This window comes from Ylistrum balloti, unplaced genomic scaffold (genome assembly GCF_031769215.1).
Source record: "Ylistrum balloti isolate Yb309-2 unplaced genomic scaffold, AGI_CSIRO_Ybal_v1 Utg371710, whole genome shotgun sequence".
Taxonomy (NCBI): domain Eukaryota; kingdom Metazoa; phylum Mollusca; class Bivalvia; order Pectinida; family Pectinidae; genus Ylistrum; species Ylistrum balloti.
The window spans coordinates 193,255-213,651 of record NW_026782861.1 but is presented as its reverse complement, the minus strand read 5'-3'; the positions used below and the strand labels follow the sequence as shown (position 1 = coordinate 213,651).

The following is a 20,397-nucleotide window of genomic DNA, read 5'->3' as shown; positions in this document are numbered from 1 at the left end:
ATTATCCCAAACCATTGATTGGCATTAATCCAACGACATTGTATTATTAAGTTTGATAAAAAGGTACATTCCCATCAAATCGATGAAGTCTACTATTTTAGTTTAAATGGTTTCTGTCTTTTTCTTCAGGTCAAATTGCCTTCCACGTGACATGTACTTCCTGTTTGTTTGGGATTCAGATCATGTGCTATTTTAGGAAAGAACTGGAAGTATTGAACATCAACAGATGACGTTTTGTGAATGGAAGTGATTATACTTTTTGCAGTTTGTGACACATTTTGCAAATTCTTTTACAAACAAGATTAATTTTATCCAGTTAAGTGTCGTGTGAAACAATGCCCGCGCAAAAGAAAATGCGACCCCCAAAGTATCTAGAAAAGATGTTATTTATAAACCATAAGGAAGATCAATCCCTGGAGGATCGGTTGGCAAGGATACACCTCCGGTCTAGACTTCGGGAAATCGAGCTAGATCGGGAACGGATCAAAGTTCGGGATGAACTCCGAGATTCCAAAAAAAAGCAAATCCCTATTGACAATGCCCTTGCAAGGCAAGAAAACATGACGTCACGCCCTCCTCTGCCATCAAGGAAACAGACACGACTTTCGGTGACCTCTGACCCTCGATCACCTCAGGACGAGGACGGACCGAACGCGTACCTCCTTGGAGAGTATAAGAGGATGTCCGAAGTTATTCCAACTATCCTTTTGACACTGTCGGCAAAGGACGATAAAAACAAACCGAAATCTGGCACGAGATACAGAACGGACCACACAAAAACACAATCAAAGATTATTTCTATCCAAGACTACGAGCCTGACCTTCATAGAATCACAAAATTAGCACGAACTGTGAAAACACTCCGACATAACATGGCAATTAACAAGAAGCTAGAATTTACACGACCAACTGTTTCTTTGGCAAAAATGTTTAAAGAAATATACGATAAAGAACATGATTTAGATCAATATACAGATGGTGCGTGTGTTTTACTAAAGAGAAAAATGGAAAAAAGACGTCGAGGGCCACTGCCTCCCCTTGATAGGCCTATGAGACGGCATTCAGCATACGAGTTACCGACAAAAGAGCAACACAAGGTTAACGACGCCGAGACCGGAAGTCGCGAAAGTGCACTTCCGCCCAATGATAGACATTCTGCAGTACTTCCCGGTCTGAAAAGAACACAGAGTATGGCCAATCTGCCACGGATGACAAGAAGTATGTCCAGTCTAAGTGTCCTTGGTGTCCGTCGGTCCGAAAGTCCGGACACTAAAATGTTTATAGGCGAGGATGAACTGGTCATGCGCAAAAGAGTTGCGTTTGAATTGCACAAATATGAACGATTGAGAGAAAAAGTGGACAGGTTTCTTATTCCCTCAAAACCTATTGTTGAAGCACCTGACGAATTAGTGGTTACGTGAGGAGGGTTGACTTAATGCTGCATCTTAAGTAGCTACGTACAAATTAATCCTCTAACCGAACGAATTCCGAAAACTAATGTCTTTTACAACCGGTACTTATGTAAATTAAAAAAGACAATTTAGTCAATTAATGAAATTGATATTTGTCAAGAACTGAACAAAATATCACTGCTATTGCATATATTTTAAAATTTATCCTCGTCCTTCATATTCCGACTTCTACTGAGATAAAGACCTTCGTGATTCTGTTCGGGAGAACAATTATTGCATCATTTAAAAAATATACTTATCTAGATATACTTTTTAACCGTATCCTTAATTTGGTATTTATCAAGAGGAAATAAACACTTTAATATTTTTCTATACAGTACAAAATATCTTGATAACACCGGTAATGTATTTTTTATCTAGGCTATTTATACTGTAATATCATTCATTTTCGCGGAGAATTTATTTTCGTGGGTTTTCTCGATTCATAGATTCATATGTACACGAAAATTAAACCTCATGAAAATATTTGATACTACAGTACTTGTAATCAAAATCCTACACGAGACAGCGATATGTTTTATCGGCCTCACAATAAAGTTTGTTCATCATCGGATGTTCCGTTGTTTTATCATTTGAACTGGTTTCTTTGAATATTTTAGGTGTTATTATATATACTCGGGGATATTGCCAAATGCTTTGGACAGGAACTAGGTTGGAATTATTGTAAACTTTTCCAAAACGCAAAGAGCTGCTGTGTGCTCGGAACTTCTTCTGAATCAAAGGTATACTTTAAATAAGGTCACGTGAAGAGGTCAAGTTCACACGAAGAGGTCAAAGTCACGTGAAAAAAGGTCAAGGTTGCGTTCAAGGATCAAAACTGCTAATTCATTTGTTATGGGGAAACTGATCAAGGTTAACACGGTTTCTGTGTCCCCTTGGTAAGGTCATTTCCGTGTTTGAACCACGAAATACATTTGATAAAACTATACAAATATCAATGTTATTACGAAAATGTGTTTGCCTTTTATAAGTCTCGACACTGTGACGAAAATGTAACAGGATTCTGGAAAGTCAGTTCTCCATGTACACCTCACGTGTGGGGCGAGGACGGGAGTATGAAACCATTCGTGATTATGGCTACACGGACCACGGAGTAAAGATATGTATCATATGGCGACTATACAATACATATGTAGTGTCCTGTCCGTGGGTTGGGTATTCATGTCAAATCCCAAGTGTGCTTATCGTTACACATCGTAACACATTTGGTTATTTTAATTCTCAACAGATAATTTATCTTCTACATCTTTACTCCATATTGGACACACTCCGAGCAGGATTTGTCTAGAGTTACATCTATTTGGGGAAAAATGTATAATCTGGGAACGAACGTTGAATAAAAAAACCTCGAGTCGCGATGGCGATGTTTATATCCAAACAAGACAATCCGACGAATTTACAACAGTCTCCGAACTCATGAGGAATTGTACGTCAAGGGAAGTAAGTCTATACACTGAATGAAGAAGGTAGATTTATGCCAATATGAAATCAAATCAGGTGACAACACGTATTCCACAGTATTTCATCACTTAATTGTATTCGGTTTTACTGCTCAAACAAATCATTGATATCACTGATTCAACGAGGCAGTATCAATATTTTCTATCGATAGTATCACAAATTCTCGATACTCCAGGGGTTACAATCACTTTCGATCTCTGCACCTTTAGAACGTGTCATGGCAAAATTCAAAGTACAAACTAATTTGATTGGTTCCTGCAGAATAAAAACTGACCAATCACAGGCTGATACGTTCCTTCTGAAGATTACAAAGGAGCGAAACTCAACTTAACGTTTGAACATTCAATTTTGCCATGACAAGTTTAAGGGGTTCAGAGAACAAAAATGAACATAACACCTGGAGTATCGAGGATGCACAAATTCCTAGTTTAGGTCGATTTTTTTTTAAAAAGTCAAGTAGATTTGAATCTTACACAAGACAACCCTCAAATAGATAAATAAAAACCCGAGGTATGAGTTTCGGTGACAAGTGTGCTGAATATGGAGGTGATGGTGTAGGTCTATCTACCATTTGTTCATGACATGTTGCCTCACTTTGGTTGACCCATTCTGCAAGTACCAAATTCCAGTCACTAGTAGCACAGGATTTTCCAAACTTTTTTCTTTGATGCAAGTCAAAATTTAGGTCGCAGAGACCTTATTATGGTACATGGCATACTTCCTCATTTAAATGAACCCTTTATTTGGAAGTTCCAGTGACAAGCAGTACAGGAGATAACAACCCAGATAAAGTGAGGAAAGACAGAAAGATGGATGTATTGATCAACCGAAGAATGACAGATAGTGCAACTGTCCAATATCCTTTTAGAAGCCTACCATTTGGATGGTCGCAGTCTTTAAAAATAAACTCCAAAAATCCATTTCCTTTTGATGATATTTTATAAGCTGAATAATACAATATCATACATAAGCATTCCACTTGCAATCAATATGAAAAAATAATTTTCCATGATTGACAAAAATTAAGAATTAGTTGAGAACTAAATGTAATTGACAACATCACTATTGTTTCTTCTACAAAAATGTGATATTGTAGAGGAATGAGTTTCATAGAAAATACACCTTAAGATTTATTTCAACTTATTTAATTGGTTTGGCGAAGAACCATTTTATTTTTCCAAATATCAAGAACTTGGCAAAAGCACTTAATGAATCTAATCTTTCTGTAAAAAACACATCTTATATTTCAAAATCAGTTTCATCTTACACAAATTATTTAAATATCAAAACTTCACATAAACCCAAAAAATATTTCTTTGTTTTTCATTTTATTTGCATTTTAAGTCAAAGCTGTCAAATTAGTGAATCATACGGTGCATGAACTTTACAGAAATATACAACAAAAAATTTACAGATTGAAATCCATTGAGTAACAAAATGTAACAAAATTTAGGAAAAACAATAACATCACTTTTTTAAGCAGTTGACCATAACACACACCAATCACTTCTTGACAGAACTGATCAAAAATTTAATCTGATTAAAAAATTCAAAACTTCTAATAAATTTTTTCAAATTCCTTTAATCTAAGATTACAACACACTGCAAATGATATCCATGTATATTCCGTTCCGAGACAAATTTCCCCCATTGAGGAAAAGATGTTTTAAACCGTACAGCTCTACTTTGCATATTTACTGTATATCATTAACTGAGCTAGGACAATTCCTTTTCAAATTCTCATGTGGCCACTAAAAGGTCATCACACAAACTCAAACACTAAATCATTCTGATGTTCTATCAATTTCTTTTTTTTATTGGTCTGGAGTATTCCAGATTGGTATAAAAAAAAGTCAAAACCAACCACAAAAAATAATTTTGACAAACAAAATAAAAAAAAAAAATGAAAATATCAGAAAAATTGAATTGGATATAATCATCAAAATCATTTGTGAAAAGAATTATTTACAAATAGTAATTTGTACAATGTTGTATAGCATTTTTTCCTTGTTTTTAATCAAATAAAACTTGATTATAAATAAATCAAAATTTAATTAAAGATCCAATATCTCTTACATCATTTCATCTTCATAAGCAATTCTGTGTAATCATTAGATAAAGAATCATAATTGTTTTCTTTACAATAATTTCTACTTTCATAGATTAGTAAAGTTTGTGTTAAAAATCACTATGGCTGCATTTGTGTAACCCGGTTGAAACAGTTCAGGTGGTCTGGAAATATTCCACTAAACACGAACACACTTGTACCGAATGTTGAATCTGATATATGTTAAGGTACACAAAATGACAAAATAAGATACCATCCATTTCACTAATGCATTTTAGCACAATGTTCCCAGAATTATGTGAGTGCACCGGTCCTACTTTTTATGCTGAAATCCTGAATACTAATGATATTCAGCAAATTAGTTTCAAGACAAGTACATCTCAAACTGCATGTGCATAATATATCAGAGTTCAGCCTCGGTCCTGATCTGTACCTGACGTTTTTCTTGTAGGTTCAACAAGTCCAATTGTTTCAACTGTTTATGCAAAAGCGCCCTACATGTGCTTCCTCCCGAATTTAAGCTCCGTCGACATTCCGAAACAACACACTTCCCACATTACTACACCTCTACCATATCACAGACCACTATCATACTATTGTCATAATAATAACTCAACACCATTGATTCAGAATATTGGTGAAACAATTTTTCATTAATGAAGGGTAATTTCAACTGTAATGTTATGCTATTATCCTGGGTTTCAAATGAAGCTCTTCATCATGATAGCTAAACAGTTGAATTTGCAAATAAAGCTGAAACAGAGCATTTCTGGATTAGAGCTTGTTAAAAAAAAGGATGTAAAAAGTATTTTCTTTATTGATAATGAAAGCGTTCGACTTCATCCTCCCCTTCATATTAACATATATTGCAATGGTGGTCAACACACAGGTAACAAATATTTATTACACATTTTCTACAGGGGAATAAAAATAATGAATAGAAAATTTTTTATCAAACAAAAACACTTGAGAAAGAAGAAAGATGCAGGAATACTGAAATGACAAAAAAATATTTGACTATCATCATAGGATGAGTTTGGTCAATCCCAGAAACTAAATTCTCTTACATTGGATCTCACAATGCAAAACTTCATCTTGGTAGTGATCAAGCTGGATGTCTTCAGGGCATGAAATGAACATTACCATTTTTATCCTGCAGTAACCATGATGGAAAACACATAGCCTTTGAGTAAAATTCAGGATGTGGTCTTATTACAGGACCCCAGGGAGCCGACATATTATCTCCAATTCAAAGTTAGGGGTGGGCTTATACCAGGACACTGAAATAGCATCTGTTATTATTTCTATTTAACAATCATAGAGATGTGAGAGTGCTTATTACCAGAGTTTAGGATGGAAATGTAAAGTAAGTGACAAAAACAAACATTTACATTTGTCAGAGTCTGTAGACTGTTTTAAATATGTTAATAAACAATTATGGTTGTTGGACGAGGTTTACAAATTGAGTAAGAATACAAAGTGCTGTTATTACGAGTCAAACATGTCAAAAAAAAATCACAATTGTAGAAGGAATATTTATTTTCATTGTATGTCATGTTTTAAATCAAACTTTTGAGATAAGCTTGTGGCATCGAAATGAAAGAAAAACGAAGAAATTATGAACACATATATAACACTTTTACCATGCATACCAATAGTCTGTAATAAATAACACTTTTTTAAAATTTCAAGTATCCGAAAAATAAAATCCGAAAGCAGAAAAGAAAGAAATTCAAGTAAACCCCCGTTCAATTCCTTGAGAATCTATTTGCACATCTTCTTCTCTATATCATATGAATAATCAATTACCATGATGCTAGATATATGTTGTCAGAAAAATGAATATCGACAAGAAATATTCTTGCCATCTCATCGAAAATGTTATATCCTTCATTAGAAAAATGGTGAAAGTTTCTGTCATTTAAGAAAAAACGTAAAAACTTTTCAGCCTTGGTTGACACTGACTGTTTCTTCATCATCTTTGTCCCACCAATCATATCTCTCTTTCACTTCTGCTTTCTGATCAGAAAAGGAGCCATCTTCACATTTTTCAATTTATCCTAAATCACCATTATTTATATCAACTATACCAAATGTCCTAAATATATATTTGTAAATAAGATGATATTTAATTATTTTAAAGGAAATTTAAAACAAATTTAAAATAAACATATTTCAAATAAACTCAGACTTTCAAATGAATATGTACTGTTAGCATATATACAAGGGAACGTTTGCCAAGAAGTTCTCTAGCCCTTGAAGAAAATCATTTATTTTTGCTCTGCTTTAAATTCGCCCATTAATTCATGAAACAAATATTTCTGCTTCAACATCAAACTGACGCCCATTGCTTATTCTTGTCTTAATGACAGTTGGGCAATAGTGGCAAAAGTTTCATGAAAAAAAATACCAAAATATTTTCCACAATGTAAATTTTTTTTTCTAACAGTTACAAATCAGTAAATCTATTCACCATGATCACTGCGATTCACAATGCTTTGACGATGACACTGTAAATCCTTGTTGTTGGAAAAGTTTCAACAAAGTTCATATACAAGCATTTCAGGCCAAGGGAGGTAATCCTGCTTTGCTGCGACATTTTGTAATTAATGCTCGCAACATGAACTGTCTTCTGGAAAGCTCCCGTACTTGCTGTGAACATAAAAATATTAAACAGAGTTACTTAAATTCAAACCCATACCATAGAGTTAACAGAAAGCTCATGGAAATTCCTTAAAGAGTATTCTCAGTTCTTGAAATGTTTAAAAGATTTTCAAACTTTTGGTATTTCATGAAACAATAACCAATATTAAAATACAAAAATTAAAGTAAAAAATGTATATGCAAGTCCTTACCTTGAGGAACACATCTATATCGATGACATCTTTCCGTAGAGCATCTCCCAGGTAAAACAAAGCATCCTCAATAGCTTGTTCCTCTGCGAAGGAGTTCACTAATCTGAAGACACAGATAGAAAGGGTAATATATAGAAAGTTTGCCCTGGTTACATACTAACAGCTTCTCAACTTAAAAGCATAGGGCTGTTCCTCATTTTCTTCATAGAGAGTTATCTGCTCTTGATTTGGTTCATTACAAGTTTGTGTGAGAAATTTAAGCTGATTTGAAGTTATCCTCGCTAATAAATGACATAGCAACACAAATACAGATAACAGAATTCCAGTAAAACATCTATCTCACCCAGGACTCCAGTAAAACATCTATCTCACCTAGGACTCCAGTAAAACATCTACCTCACCCAGAAATCCAGTAATACTTCTATCTCACCCAGGACTCCAGTGAAACATCTATCTCACCCAGTACTCCAGTAAAACATCTATCTCACCAAGGACTCAGTGAAACATCTATCTCACCCAGGACTCCAGTAAAGCATCTATCTCACCTAGGACTCCAGTAAAACATCTATCTCACCCAGAACTCCAGTAAAACTTCTATCTCACCCAGGACTCCAGTAAAACATCTATCTCACCCGGGACTCCAGTAAAACATCTATCTCACCCAGTACTCCAGTAAAACATCTATCTCACCCAGGACTCCAGTAAAACTTCTATCTCACCCAGGACTCCAGTAAAACTTCTATCTCACCCAGGACTCCAGTAAAACATCTATCTCACCAAGGACTCAGTGAAACATCTATCTCACCCAGGACTCCAGTAAAGTATCTATCTCACCTAGGACTCCAGTAAAACATCTATCTCACCCAGAACTCCAGTAAAACTTCTATCTCACCCAGGACTCCAGTAAAACTTCTATCTCACCCAGGACTCCAGTAAAACTTCTATCTCACTCAGGACTCCAGTAAAACATCTATCTCACCCAGGACTCCAGAAAAACATCTATCTCACCCAGGACTCCAGAAAAACATCTATCTCACCCAGGACTCCAGTAAAACTTCTATCTCACCCAGGACTCCAGTAAAACTTCTATCTCACCCAGGACTCCAGTAAAACATCTATCTCACCCAGGACTCCAGAAAAACATCTATCTCACCCAGGACTCCAGAAAAACATCTATCTCACCCAGGACTCCAGTAAAACATCTATCTCACCCAGGACTCCAGTAAAACATCTATCTCACCCAGGACTCCAGTAAAACATCTATCTCACCCAGAACTCCAGTAAAACATCTATCTCACCCAGGACTCCAGATTTTGTTCAGAGGCATCATCCATGGAATTAAGTAGACATTTTACTTCTATAGCCCTACACTAAAGTATATGATATGAATATATCACAAATGGTATCATCTCTTCATTAACAATATCAATAGAAAGTGAAGAAAATACTGACTGTTTATAGAGAGGCATTGTGGTGACCACGGCATCATCAATGTCCAGTGAATCTTCTTTACTCATCTTCTCTAGAGCGTCCTTTACCTCCCGATCCTTCTCCTTTAACATCTGGATGTTGTTCTCAATATATACCTGCAACATCAATGATTATCAGGAATTTGAAATAAATCAAATAAAACTCAACCCTCTTACTTCTTCAGTATTTGAATATCATTCTAAAAATTATTACAAAAAACAGTAATTAAAATTATTGTTTTTTCTTGTCATATTTTTTTTATATTCATTTTAGTGAAACAACATCAACATCAACATCATTTCATTTTCAATTAATTTGACTGCTGGGAAACTCCTAGGTCATATGAAAAAAAAATATTCCCAAAACAACCCATAAATATTCTCAGGAAAAACTATTTTTCAATCAGAACTCAATTTGGAAAAGTTTGCCAGAAAATGTTGTTTCAGCTGTAATATATATTTATATAAAAATAGGCTTGATAATGACTGGAAAAACTGAGAACTTTTCTTTAATTACAAAGCAACAATCAAATATTGACATTAAAGTACAAGACCTGATAGATGTGTTGAAAACTTATTTATGATTTGTTATGTAGGAGTCTGGTATAAAGGACTTTGATAAAGTCCTGCACTATAATTAACTTATCTTATCTTAAACTTAGATTTGTGAAGTCTTCAGAGACTTTTTCCAAGGTTTTCCATAGTTAGATCAGATATAAAAAGAAATAAAGATTTCATCCATTAGATGAGGAGGGAAACATATTAAAAAATCAGCAACCATTGTATCTCTTTGCTCTAAAAACAGTCTGAAGTAAAATTCAAAACATTTAAATCATTTTAAAACAGTATTAAAGCAAATACAATACTGAGTGACTTTTTATCAAAATTTTTTTATCCCAAAATACCCTTCAAAGATCCAACACAAACTTTTATTTATCAAAGCTGTGAGAGGATTTCCTTAAACCAATGAAAAAATAAAAATAATTAAGCATACCTTTTCTGTGTCAAGATCTTTCATCATCTTGTCTAATTTTTCTCGTCCTTGAAGAAGATCTGTCTGTGTTTTGTGCAGAACATTCATTTCAGCCTGCATAAGGAGTTCAAACATAGAAACAGAAGTGAATCTCTTAGAACAAGAAGAGAATTTAATAAGGACGATTGATTTTAACCATAATTCAATTAATCTGATAAATATTTTATATTGAGTAATTTCAAATAAATGTCAAAAACACATGTCACTTTAAAAAAACAAGTGTTTTCCTAACTGGTTATTGATTTCAGACATTTGTTTGCTGGGCTTATCACCAAATGAACAGCCAGAGTCCTTTTTGTGGCAGAGTTTCATTGTAAGCGGTGGCTACTTCACTGAACACCATACAGGAGGCCCATTGTATGCAACCAACAACTATTTGGGCCTTGCCCAAGGATACAACCATGATGTCACAGAGTTTTCCTTTTCCCAACTTCCTGAGAAACAAAAACCGCTGTTGATAAGAAGCAGAAATTTATGCAACTCAGATCTTCAGTTGAATTCATTGAGTTCAACACTTCAACAAACTAAGCTATAATGGCCCTGCTGAATGCCATTTAAACAAGAATGATGTATATCTTGAATAAGTACACTAGTTGCCATGATTACATACCTGTGCTTGTTCAAATATTTCCCTCAGTCTCCGTTTCATTTTATCCTCGACAGCTGACAGTAGCGACATCCTTAAGTGTTCTTCAGTTACTGTGTTGGTACTACCAGGCCCTCCTTGGCCAGAACTGGTCACTGTTGTTACAATCAATTACAGGCTTATGAGGAGAATGTCGTAAAAATACAAACTCAAGGTCAGGGGAGATTCCAGTGGTAAGAGTCAAATATATCAGACAAAAGATTACTTAGACTGAGGATCATAGAAATCAGATTTCAGGTACTACAATGAACACCAATGACATCTGACAAATTATGTATAAAAGTTGCAGACATGTAGAACAAAATTATAGATGTCTTATTCAAGGACATACATAGCTTCAAGGTCAAAAATGTCTGACATAGTATCATAGAAGTCGAAATACAACATGAAAATTCACAGGTGTTTGGACTTAGTCTTATATGCAATATACATTAAATTTCTATATTTTTTCTGTATCTTACTACAAAGATTAGTATTACCTGTGCTGGCTGTAGATGTGGGATACTGTGACTGAGGAAGATGGCTTGGGTACAGAGTCTGAGAGGGATACACTGACCACTATTACCTGTGCTGGCTGTAGATGTGGGATACTGTGACTGAGGAAGGATGGCTTGGGTACGGAGTCTGAGAGGGATACACTGACCACTATTACCTGTGCTGGCTGTAGATGTGGGATACTGTGACTGAGGAAGATAGCTTGGGTACGGAGTCTGAGAGGGATACACTGACCACTATTACCTGTGCTGGCTGTAGATGTGGGATATCGTGACTGAGAAAGATAGCTTGGGTATTGAGTCTGAGAGGGATACACTGACCACTATTACCTGTGCTGGCTGTAGATGTGGAGTACTGTGACTGAGGAAGGATGGCTTGGGTACGGAGTCTGAGAGGGATACACTGACCACTATTACCTGTGCTGGCTGTAGATGTGGGATATTGTGACTGAGGAAGGATGGCTTGGGTATGGAGTCTGAGAGGGATACACTGACCACTATTACCTGTGCTGGCTGTAGATGTGGAGTATTGTGACTGAGAAGGATAGCTTGGGTATGGAGTCTGAGAGGGATACTGTTGTTGACCACTTTGGGGATACCCTCCAGTGTTCTGTGGATAGCCCTGAAATCCTTGGGGTTGCTGTTGGAAATTGCCACCATAATTGAAGTTGGACCCACTCCCTGACTGGTTATATCCACCAGAAGGATAGGGTGTATATGCTGGAGGGTTCGAGCCAGTTCCCCCAGGGGTTGGCATCTGGAAGCCCCCTAGAATTATAAACAATGTTTAATTTTATAGCTGATAAAGGAAAAGGGCAATTCTCAAATGGACTGAAATGTTAAAAATCATGTAGAGAGCTAGTACATTTAATACAAAATGCAATAATTAAATAATCACTGATAACTACAAAGAGAACTGAATTGAACCGATGATTTAATCATTTCACAACATTTAAACATAATTTCTATAGCTATCCTCAGATAACAGAAAATTACACTCACTGACAACAAATTTTGTTGAGTTATCTCCCTTACATTATCAGAGACGCTCAAACTTTTTGTTTTTCATGCTATGAAAAGATGGATTTTTCTTTTGAACCAAAGTATTTCCATTATATGTAAATAGTAACTTGAGCACTTCTCATAGTTTGTGTAAAATAATGGTGTTAAGCTCCTCATTACAGCAATATCATGTTAACTGTAACTAGAATCTATAAATAGAAACTAGTTATTTATCATACAAGTGATTTTAACTAAGAACTTTGGGCTTACATCACTTCAGATTTATTTTTCTATTTCAATAAAACTTTTCTTTTTTTATATTAAAGTTTCAGATAATTTTTAGACAAACTATTATACAAATGGAATATCAACTGTTATGTCCACACATTCTGTGGTATACCTTGTGAAGGGTATGGCAGATTAGATTGCTGTGTCTGAGGATACGGTTGGGTCCTTTGAGTCTGTACCCGTGAAAATACAGGCGGATCATCGCTGAACACAATCACAAGTATCTGTATCAACCCGAGCAGGTCTGACTGTGGCTAAACAAAAGAAGATTGACAAATTAAATTGATAATTATATCAACATGTAAAAATCCAATCAAAATTGACTTCACTACAAGACAATCGTAACGGATTTGTTTATAATTTCTTTGACCAGCAATACATATGAGTGGACTTCTACCTAAACACAAACTTTTTGTTGCATAAATACTGCAAATGTTCCCAAATACTTAAGACACCAACAGATCATGCTACTTAATAATCACAATGTTACTTCATATTGATCTGAAACTTACAATAAAAGTAACGATTAAGAAGTGTTAATTTGGTCTGTGCCTAAAGCCTTACATATCTCCAGTCCCGGAGGTAGGGTAGATCCACTTTTCCATTGGCATCTACGTTTCTTCCCTGCTTGATCTGCATACTGCTTGTGGGCTTGACGAAGACCATGGGAGGATTGTAGGGATGTGTGTCCAAGATCCAAATACATACAGGGATGTTGTATGTGACACCTGTAAACAGTTAATATTTGTGTTGTATGTTACATATTTAATAACATACAGTTATATGATATATATATAGAGTAAAAATGCATATATAAAATTAAAAAACATACATTATTACAAAAAGTACATATTAACGCTTACATTTTTACCATATGTATATAATCATATATGTATCAATACACCATATGGACAGTGATACAATTACATTCCAAATTATCATTCCTGATATATAGTATGTTTAATTTCCCAATTTTTAATGGGACAGCTTCGAAAAGAATGACTAATTTGTCGCATGACTCCCAGGGAGATTAAAGCCTGCATGGATAAGGAGAATTTAGCTCCTATGCCAGAGGTCCCAGGTTTGACAGGGTAGAGGTCACCACACTGAACAACATACAGGAGGCCTATCATGTTGAGCTGATCAGTCTGGGTCTTAGGACAAAACCATGATATCACAGGACAATCTGTAATCTCTACTTCTGTAGAAACACAAGTTGTTGGAATCTCATTACACATCTCACACCTGAAGCTGATTGAGTGCTCTACAGAACGAGTTAATTAATTAATTAATTAGTTACACAGTTTCATTTATACACAATTTTTAAATAAATGGATCCCCCCTAGATCACCCTTTTACTTACTTCTGTAAGATACAGGAATAGTTCCATCCAAATTCAACAATTCCTTTTTAGACCCATCATTGAAAACTAAAAAAGGAGAAGAAAATACATAAACAAAATATGAAATGAATCCATACAATTGATTGTTGGTCATAAAATATAATATTGATAACATTAATTTATTTTTGAATCTTAAATTACTTCAACTAGGGGCACAAAATAAACTTGTGTATTAAAACTGTTGCAAAATATGTGACATTTCAATCTTTTGCAAAACAGGAAGTCTTTTTCAGGACATTTTAAGAAATCTGTGAAACTCTAAGATATTAGTAAACCAACTTGGATTTATGTCTCCCCACAATACATCATCTGACCATTAACTATAATTCATTGGACCACTCAGTATATCTATTACATTACATCATATTGCAGAATATTTTTTATGCAGGATTCAGGGTCAGCTATGGGTTCCATTCCTAATAACAAAACCTTTACAATTTTCTGAATCCAGGAATTAAAATTCATGAAATAACAGTTGTTTTGACAAATTATCAAAAATCATGGTGGTGCTAGTATATCATTTGCCAGTCAGACATAGGGTAAGATAGCTGTGTTTTTTTTCAACAAAGTACACAATGTATGTATATTCTAAATATCACAACTACATATCTACATAATAGATAACAATCTACCTAGATTTAAATAAAACAATCTTGTTTAAAGTCAAAGAGCAAAATATGATCAAAATCGATACTATGTATTTATCTGATCATCTGTTAACAGGAATGAATATTTGACCATTGGATTTCAAGAATCTGATGAGTCTGGAGACCACTCCAACAACCCTAAAACATATTCTCTGGGAATGCAAATATAAACTGCATACCCAAAGGTGTTCAATATTGTGGGGCTAATATTTTGCAGATGTCCCAGCTAGGTTGGAAAAAATCACAGGTATTAGATTCTAAGCACATCTTTAGATTGTTTTCAATACAAGAATGAATTAAAACATGTACATTTTCCAAATTTGTTTTCTTTACTGTATAAATAATTACTGGGTATTTCATTTTTAATGTTATCTTTAATTGTTGAGAATTAAAACCCCTGCGAACATTACAACGTGTAACTATATACAGTATACATGTACACAACATATGGTAATGGTAGGCGAGAGCTTACTGTATGAATCGTACGCAGGTCGAAGGTCTTTGAATTGTTGAAATACATTAAGTACATCTCTTTTGGCGATGTCTGCATATTTATACTGAAATTAAAAGAATTAAGAATTATACATCTTCGCAAAATTATAATTAGAAAAATCTTGACATAATTCTGTTAAAATTTTGATTCAATACTTTCAATAATACCAAAGCAACTTACTGGTATGTTAAATATCTTTTTACTTTTAAAAATTACATTGCATCAAATGCATAATATATCCTACCTTAGAGTAACAAGATAAATAGCATTGAGTTTTTGTATAACCTTATCTGCCTCTATAGCCTTTTGAAGCAAAGAAATTGAATCCAATTTATAAAAATACCAAGCACAAAGCCTGTGATGTACGCATTTTGTTATCATATATAGTTTACAGCTTCTTTATTGTTTTATTTTGGACCTGAAGTGAATTATTTTTTCTATCTTTTAAATATGTAAACCTTACATGCTTGTGGAATAAATTAACATATATAACTACTGTGTACATGGTATGCATGCAATATTATTGTATGGTAATTCCACCTTTTTTTATCTATAGCTTTCTTTTAACCTTTAATTTTCATGTTGTTAAGCATGCTATCTAGACATCCACAATGTCTGAATATGGGCATTAGTCCTTTTTTTAAAAATGTATATAACTTAAAATCATTTAACGCTACCTTGGGTGTTGATGTCTTTAGTGGGCATCAACTTTTCTCACTAACTGTCCATGTTTAAAAGGAACATCAATTCAGAATGAGAAAAATTGCAGTGACTGGTACAAACCAGCTTCTGCAGGTCAAGGAAAACCACATATTTGAGATAATACACAAACTGATATCACATAATTTAGCTTTTTCACATTTTTTTTTTGCATAAGTCTCATTTACTTTGTCATAAAACATAATACAACTGAAAAAAACAAAATACAGCCGATAGATAAAGTACTTCATATGGCTAGTGTTACAATAGATCAACATAGCTGTGACCATAACACCTGGTTTCTGTAGGTAGCAAGCACTTCCAGTATGATAGCAAGCTCTTTATGGAATTGTGCAGGGTTTTCCATAATTTTGCTAGTAGTGGGCTGTGTAGTGAAAGTAGGAGGCTGGCCTGCCGTGTACGTGTAGTCGTGTACGGAACATTATTACGGAACTGGATTGGTGTAGGCGGCCAAATGATCAAAGTAGCCGGTCAAATTGGCCGGCAACCGGCTCTTATGGAAAACCCTGATTGTGTGTGTGTGATAATTCATCTTGCCAATATGATCAACTTTAAACGGAAGTGTGACTGGAACTTCATTATCCACAATACACTTACTGCAGCACGCAATGAAAACTGCTGATCCGTTGAATGGATTAAAATGATTTCGACCGACAAAATGTCTTTTTAAGCTTCCATGTGGAAGTGAAATCATACTAAAAGTCTTAAATAATTCAAATGTATTTAACAAACATATACTTTAATGGTTTGAAAAACATATCACAAACATCTCGTTGAAAAGTTACAATTTTGACCATTCAATATCAGAGCACGTTTGTTCTCCGATGTACCTGATTTCCAGGTTAACCTTCGGGAACTTTCGTCACTTTCCGTTAGACATCATCTCTTACGCGGAAGCAGTCGAAAGGTCCCGATTTGGGGAAAAACCTGTTCCGTTTCTTAACTATATTAATTCTGCAAGATATGGATGTCTTTTTGATAACTGTTTGAAATCAATTATGATCAAGTATTTGAATGTTTAGAAATTTTCCAACAAACACTTATAAGGCACAATGATAGGATAACTATTACTGGTGAGGTTCTTTTCTGTTTTTTTGGTTGTTTATTTTGATGGTGGTGGGGGGTGAGGGGTACCAGAAAAATGTAGCTTATGTAATATATTGTGACTTTGATTAGAATTTTATTTAAACATTTACATTTATATTGATTTTCTGAATTACAATGTATAACACAATAGTCTCAACAGAGTTTATAACTTTACCCTCTTTTTGCTTAAAAAACTGAAGGTTCTAAAGTATTTTATGATTTGTTAATTAACAGAACAAAAACTCTCATTCTGATTTTAATAATGAAAACTTGTTAAACATCTAAGCACTGCCTTTATAAATCTGACTAAAACTATAATACATTGTCTTTCACCATATTTTAACTACAAAATCCTTTCTTTTTTAAAGCAAAGACAACAGATAGTCCTCTCTGCAATATCTGTAACTCTAAAAGGGAAACTCTTGTGCATTTATTTTGAAGATCTTTTTATCAATTTTTATAGCCTAGATATGTTGTCAAAGACTTTACTAATACATTTATTGCTACCATTGAAACCGATAACCATCACAAATTTCAGTTTTTCTGAGCCAATACTCTGACAAGGTAATTGTTCAAAACTTTTTACACTTATTAAGCTAGTAGTATCTTTTGCTATGGGAAAGTTCTCCATTTAAATACTTTTTATGTTACCATGGAAACAGATAGGCCAAATCACAAAGTTCAGTTTTTTTTCAGATCAGTTCTCTTAAACCATTCGCTCAAAGCTTTGTACAGGCATCAAGCTAGTACTCTAGCAGAAGTTCTCAATTTCAATACTTTGTATGGAACAATTAGAAATAACAAATAAAAAATGAACTTGTAGTAATATTAACATATATATATATATATATGATTGTGTGCCTTTCTTTTAAACAGCTGGGCAAAGGGAAAATGCCATGTTTTGCATTATCTTGTTGTCTTTTGTTTTGTTCTTTTTTGTCTGCCTTGTATGATTCATATGGAAACTTTCTTATTTCAACTTATAAAAATCACACTTGTTGTAAGCATGAGAAGGTTCTAACTTTGGGAGGAAATCTGTATCCCTTCGGGAAATCGAACCCCAAATGGCTAGGTGAAAGACAAGTGTGTTACAACTGTGCCACCAAATCACTGCCTGATCACGGTAATACACTGTTTTCTAGAAGAAGAAGAAGACATGTTGCTGCTGCTGCTGATATATTGGTACATTTGTATGTGCTGATGTTTTGTTAAAAATACACAACAAATTTTAAAAAACACACTCAGTGCAGACATGGATCAGGCTGTTCAAAATGTGCATCCTTTTCGCTAACCTGCGCTCACTTTTAGGCAGTGCCTATTTCAGATTATTTATAGAAACAAACTATTAACCTTGACATGAATTGATGTGAATTTCAATGATATATTATTAGTTACAAGTTACTGTTCAAATTATTTCATCTATTTTTAGTAACAAACCGGTACCACAATTGGCTAATGAATATGATAGGTCAGTTTGCCTAAGTACATTTTATGGAAATTTGTGGTTGTCCCCGACCTGTTTTGTATTTTGTATTGGGGAAAAAAGACGAAAATGAAGTGTTTCACAGTCAGTGAGTAACCATGAAAGCTGGAATGAGAATGGTTAGTTGCCAAAGAAATCATCAGCAGATTTGGAATTCACCTGTGTCTTCGTCTTAGTGCAGTTTTCTTTTTACTTCATCAGTGAAGCTATTCAAATTCTTGCTGGCCTGCACTGGCTCATACATCGGTTGTGTTCATTTCTTATAATCATATTTCAGTTTCCAAATGTAATAAGATAGTAACGCCAATATACCCACGAACAAACATTTTCGTAATATTGAGATATAAACTCACCTTTGATAAAGATGTTTTCAGGTAGGATTCGTAGTTTGTTGACATTGTACTTATCTTTCGTAGAACCTGATATTAAAGTGCCAAAAATAATGTGTAATTCCAGATAAAAAGATTAGCGAAAACTATAGACAATTGCCTTATGTGAACTAACAGGTTATCGTTCCCATCTGAAAAACTGCATTCCTAAATCATAATACACAACGACATTGATAAATTCACATTTCTATAAAGGAAGATATGTCAGACATTTGTGACTATTCTGTTGATCGGCGTACGCTAGACGCTCTAACAGGACCACGCTTCGCAATCTTTAGCAGAAGCACTTTGATGACTGCGATTTTATAGGAAGTCCTGTCATTTCTTAAAATAGATTATGACGTTATATTGGGGAAACCCCGTCGTACAGAACAACACGTGAAAAAGCTGAAAAATGCCAATGCAATGACAGCATTACTGTCGTGGTGTGTGCAGACTTCTGATATTTATGAGTAAATTTATTTAAGAAAGAGGCAAAACAAAGCTAATGATATTTCAATCACAATATATCATTTAACACGTGAAAGTGCACAATTATACAAATATATACATTTTTTATAATGTATGACCTCTTGTACATGTAGACATCGAAGTGATATTAAAATCAGTAAGCGAAAAATTGACAAGCTACCTCATTACTGACCGCATATATTACAAAAGCCACATCAACGTCGCGTGGACAACAATTATCGCAAATAAAAAAAACATCGCTGTAGTTCACAGGCCGAGTAAAATACTAAGTAATTCTACAAGTTGAGTTTGCAAACAACGGCTGTTTTCAAGTCAGGTTCGATCACATCTGTCGTGAAAGCAAAGAATTATCACTCTGAAACCCCAGAATCACCGCCGTTCGTTTCACTGGCGATAAGCTTGACAGCCGATGGGACCGAGAATGACATTTATATGTTCCAGCCGAGGCTGACCTACTGACCTGAAGAAAAAAAATAAATATTGGTTTATAGACATGGAGATACAACCGTTGGAGGTGTTGATTGAAAATTAGTAATTAGAAAAAAAATGGCTTGCACAGAACTTGTATGAACTTTCATTTAATGTTGACATTAACGGTTGGTCTGTTCATGGTGTTGCATCGCCTGTGATTTTTCTTTCGATGGTATTTAAGATGTTGATGATAGTATAGTGTATCTTACATTAGAAAAAAATGAAGGTTCCATGTGCGTTACTTTGTGGACAAGACGAAAATACTAGTTTAATCCTGTGATGTACACCAAACAAATCTTATGTTCGCATAACGGTATGTTATACCAGAGACGTATATATATGTCTCTGGTTATACTGACTTTGAAGTTCTCGTCGTTCTAATCTTCAAAGGAGTGTATCTGTCTGCAATTGGTCATAATTCTCCTGTTGCAGACCATTAAAATTACT

The 20,397-nt window shown here is 34.5% G+C and overlaps 2 protein-coding genes across 2 annotated transcripts; one reads left to right on the top strand and one right to left on the bottom strand.

Moving 5' to 3' along the window:
• The first annotated feature begins 335 nt into the window (after nt 1–335).
• On the top strand, nt 336–1,421 carry LOC132563400 (uncharacterized). Its single transcript, XM_060228162.1, has one exon. The coding sequence runs from the start codon at nt 336–338 to the stop codon at nt 1,419–1,421; it is 1,086 nt and encodes a 361-aa protein (XP_060084145.1).
• A 3,400-nt stretch (nt 1,422–4,821) lies between these two features.
• LOC132563403 (tumor susceptibility gene 101 protein-like) lies at nt 4,822–19,225 on the bottom strand. The gene is made up of 11 exons (XM_060228166.1): nt 18,973–19,225; nt 15,310–15,394; nt 14,152–14,217; nt 13,353–13,516; nt 12,901–13,042; nt 12,003–12,266; nt 10,969–11,099; nt 10,320–10,412; nt 9,309–9,442; nt 7,857–7,959; nt 4,822–7,653 (listed from the first exon to the last, which is right to left on the bottom strand). The coding sequence occupies exons 1-11, from the start codon at nt 19,015–19,017 to the stop codon at nt 7,564–7,566; spliced, it is 1,317 nt and encodes a 438-aa protein (XP_060084149.1). The 5' UTR covers nt 19,018–19,225; the 3' UTR covers nt 4,822–7,563.
• Nucleotides 19,226–20,397: the final 1,172 nt, after the last annotated feature.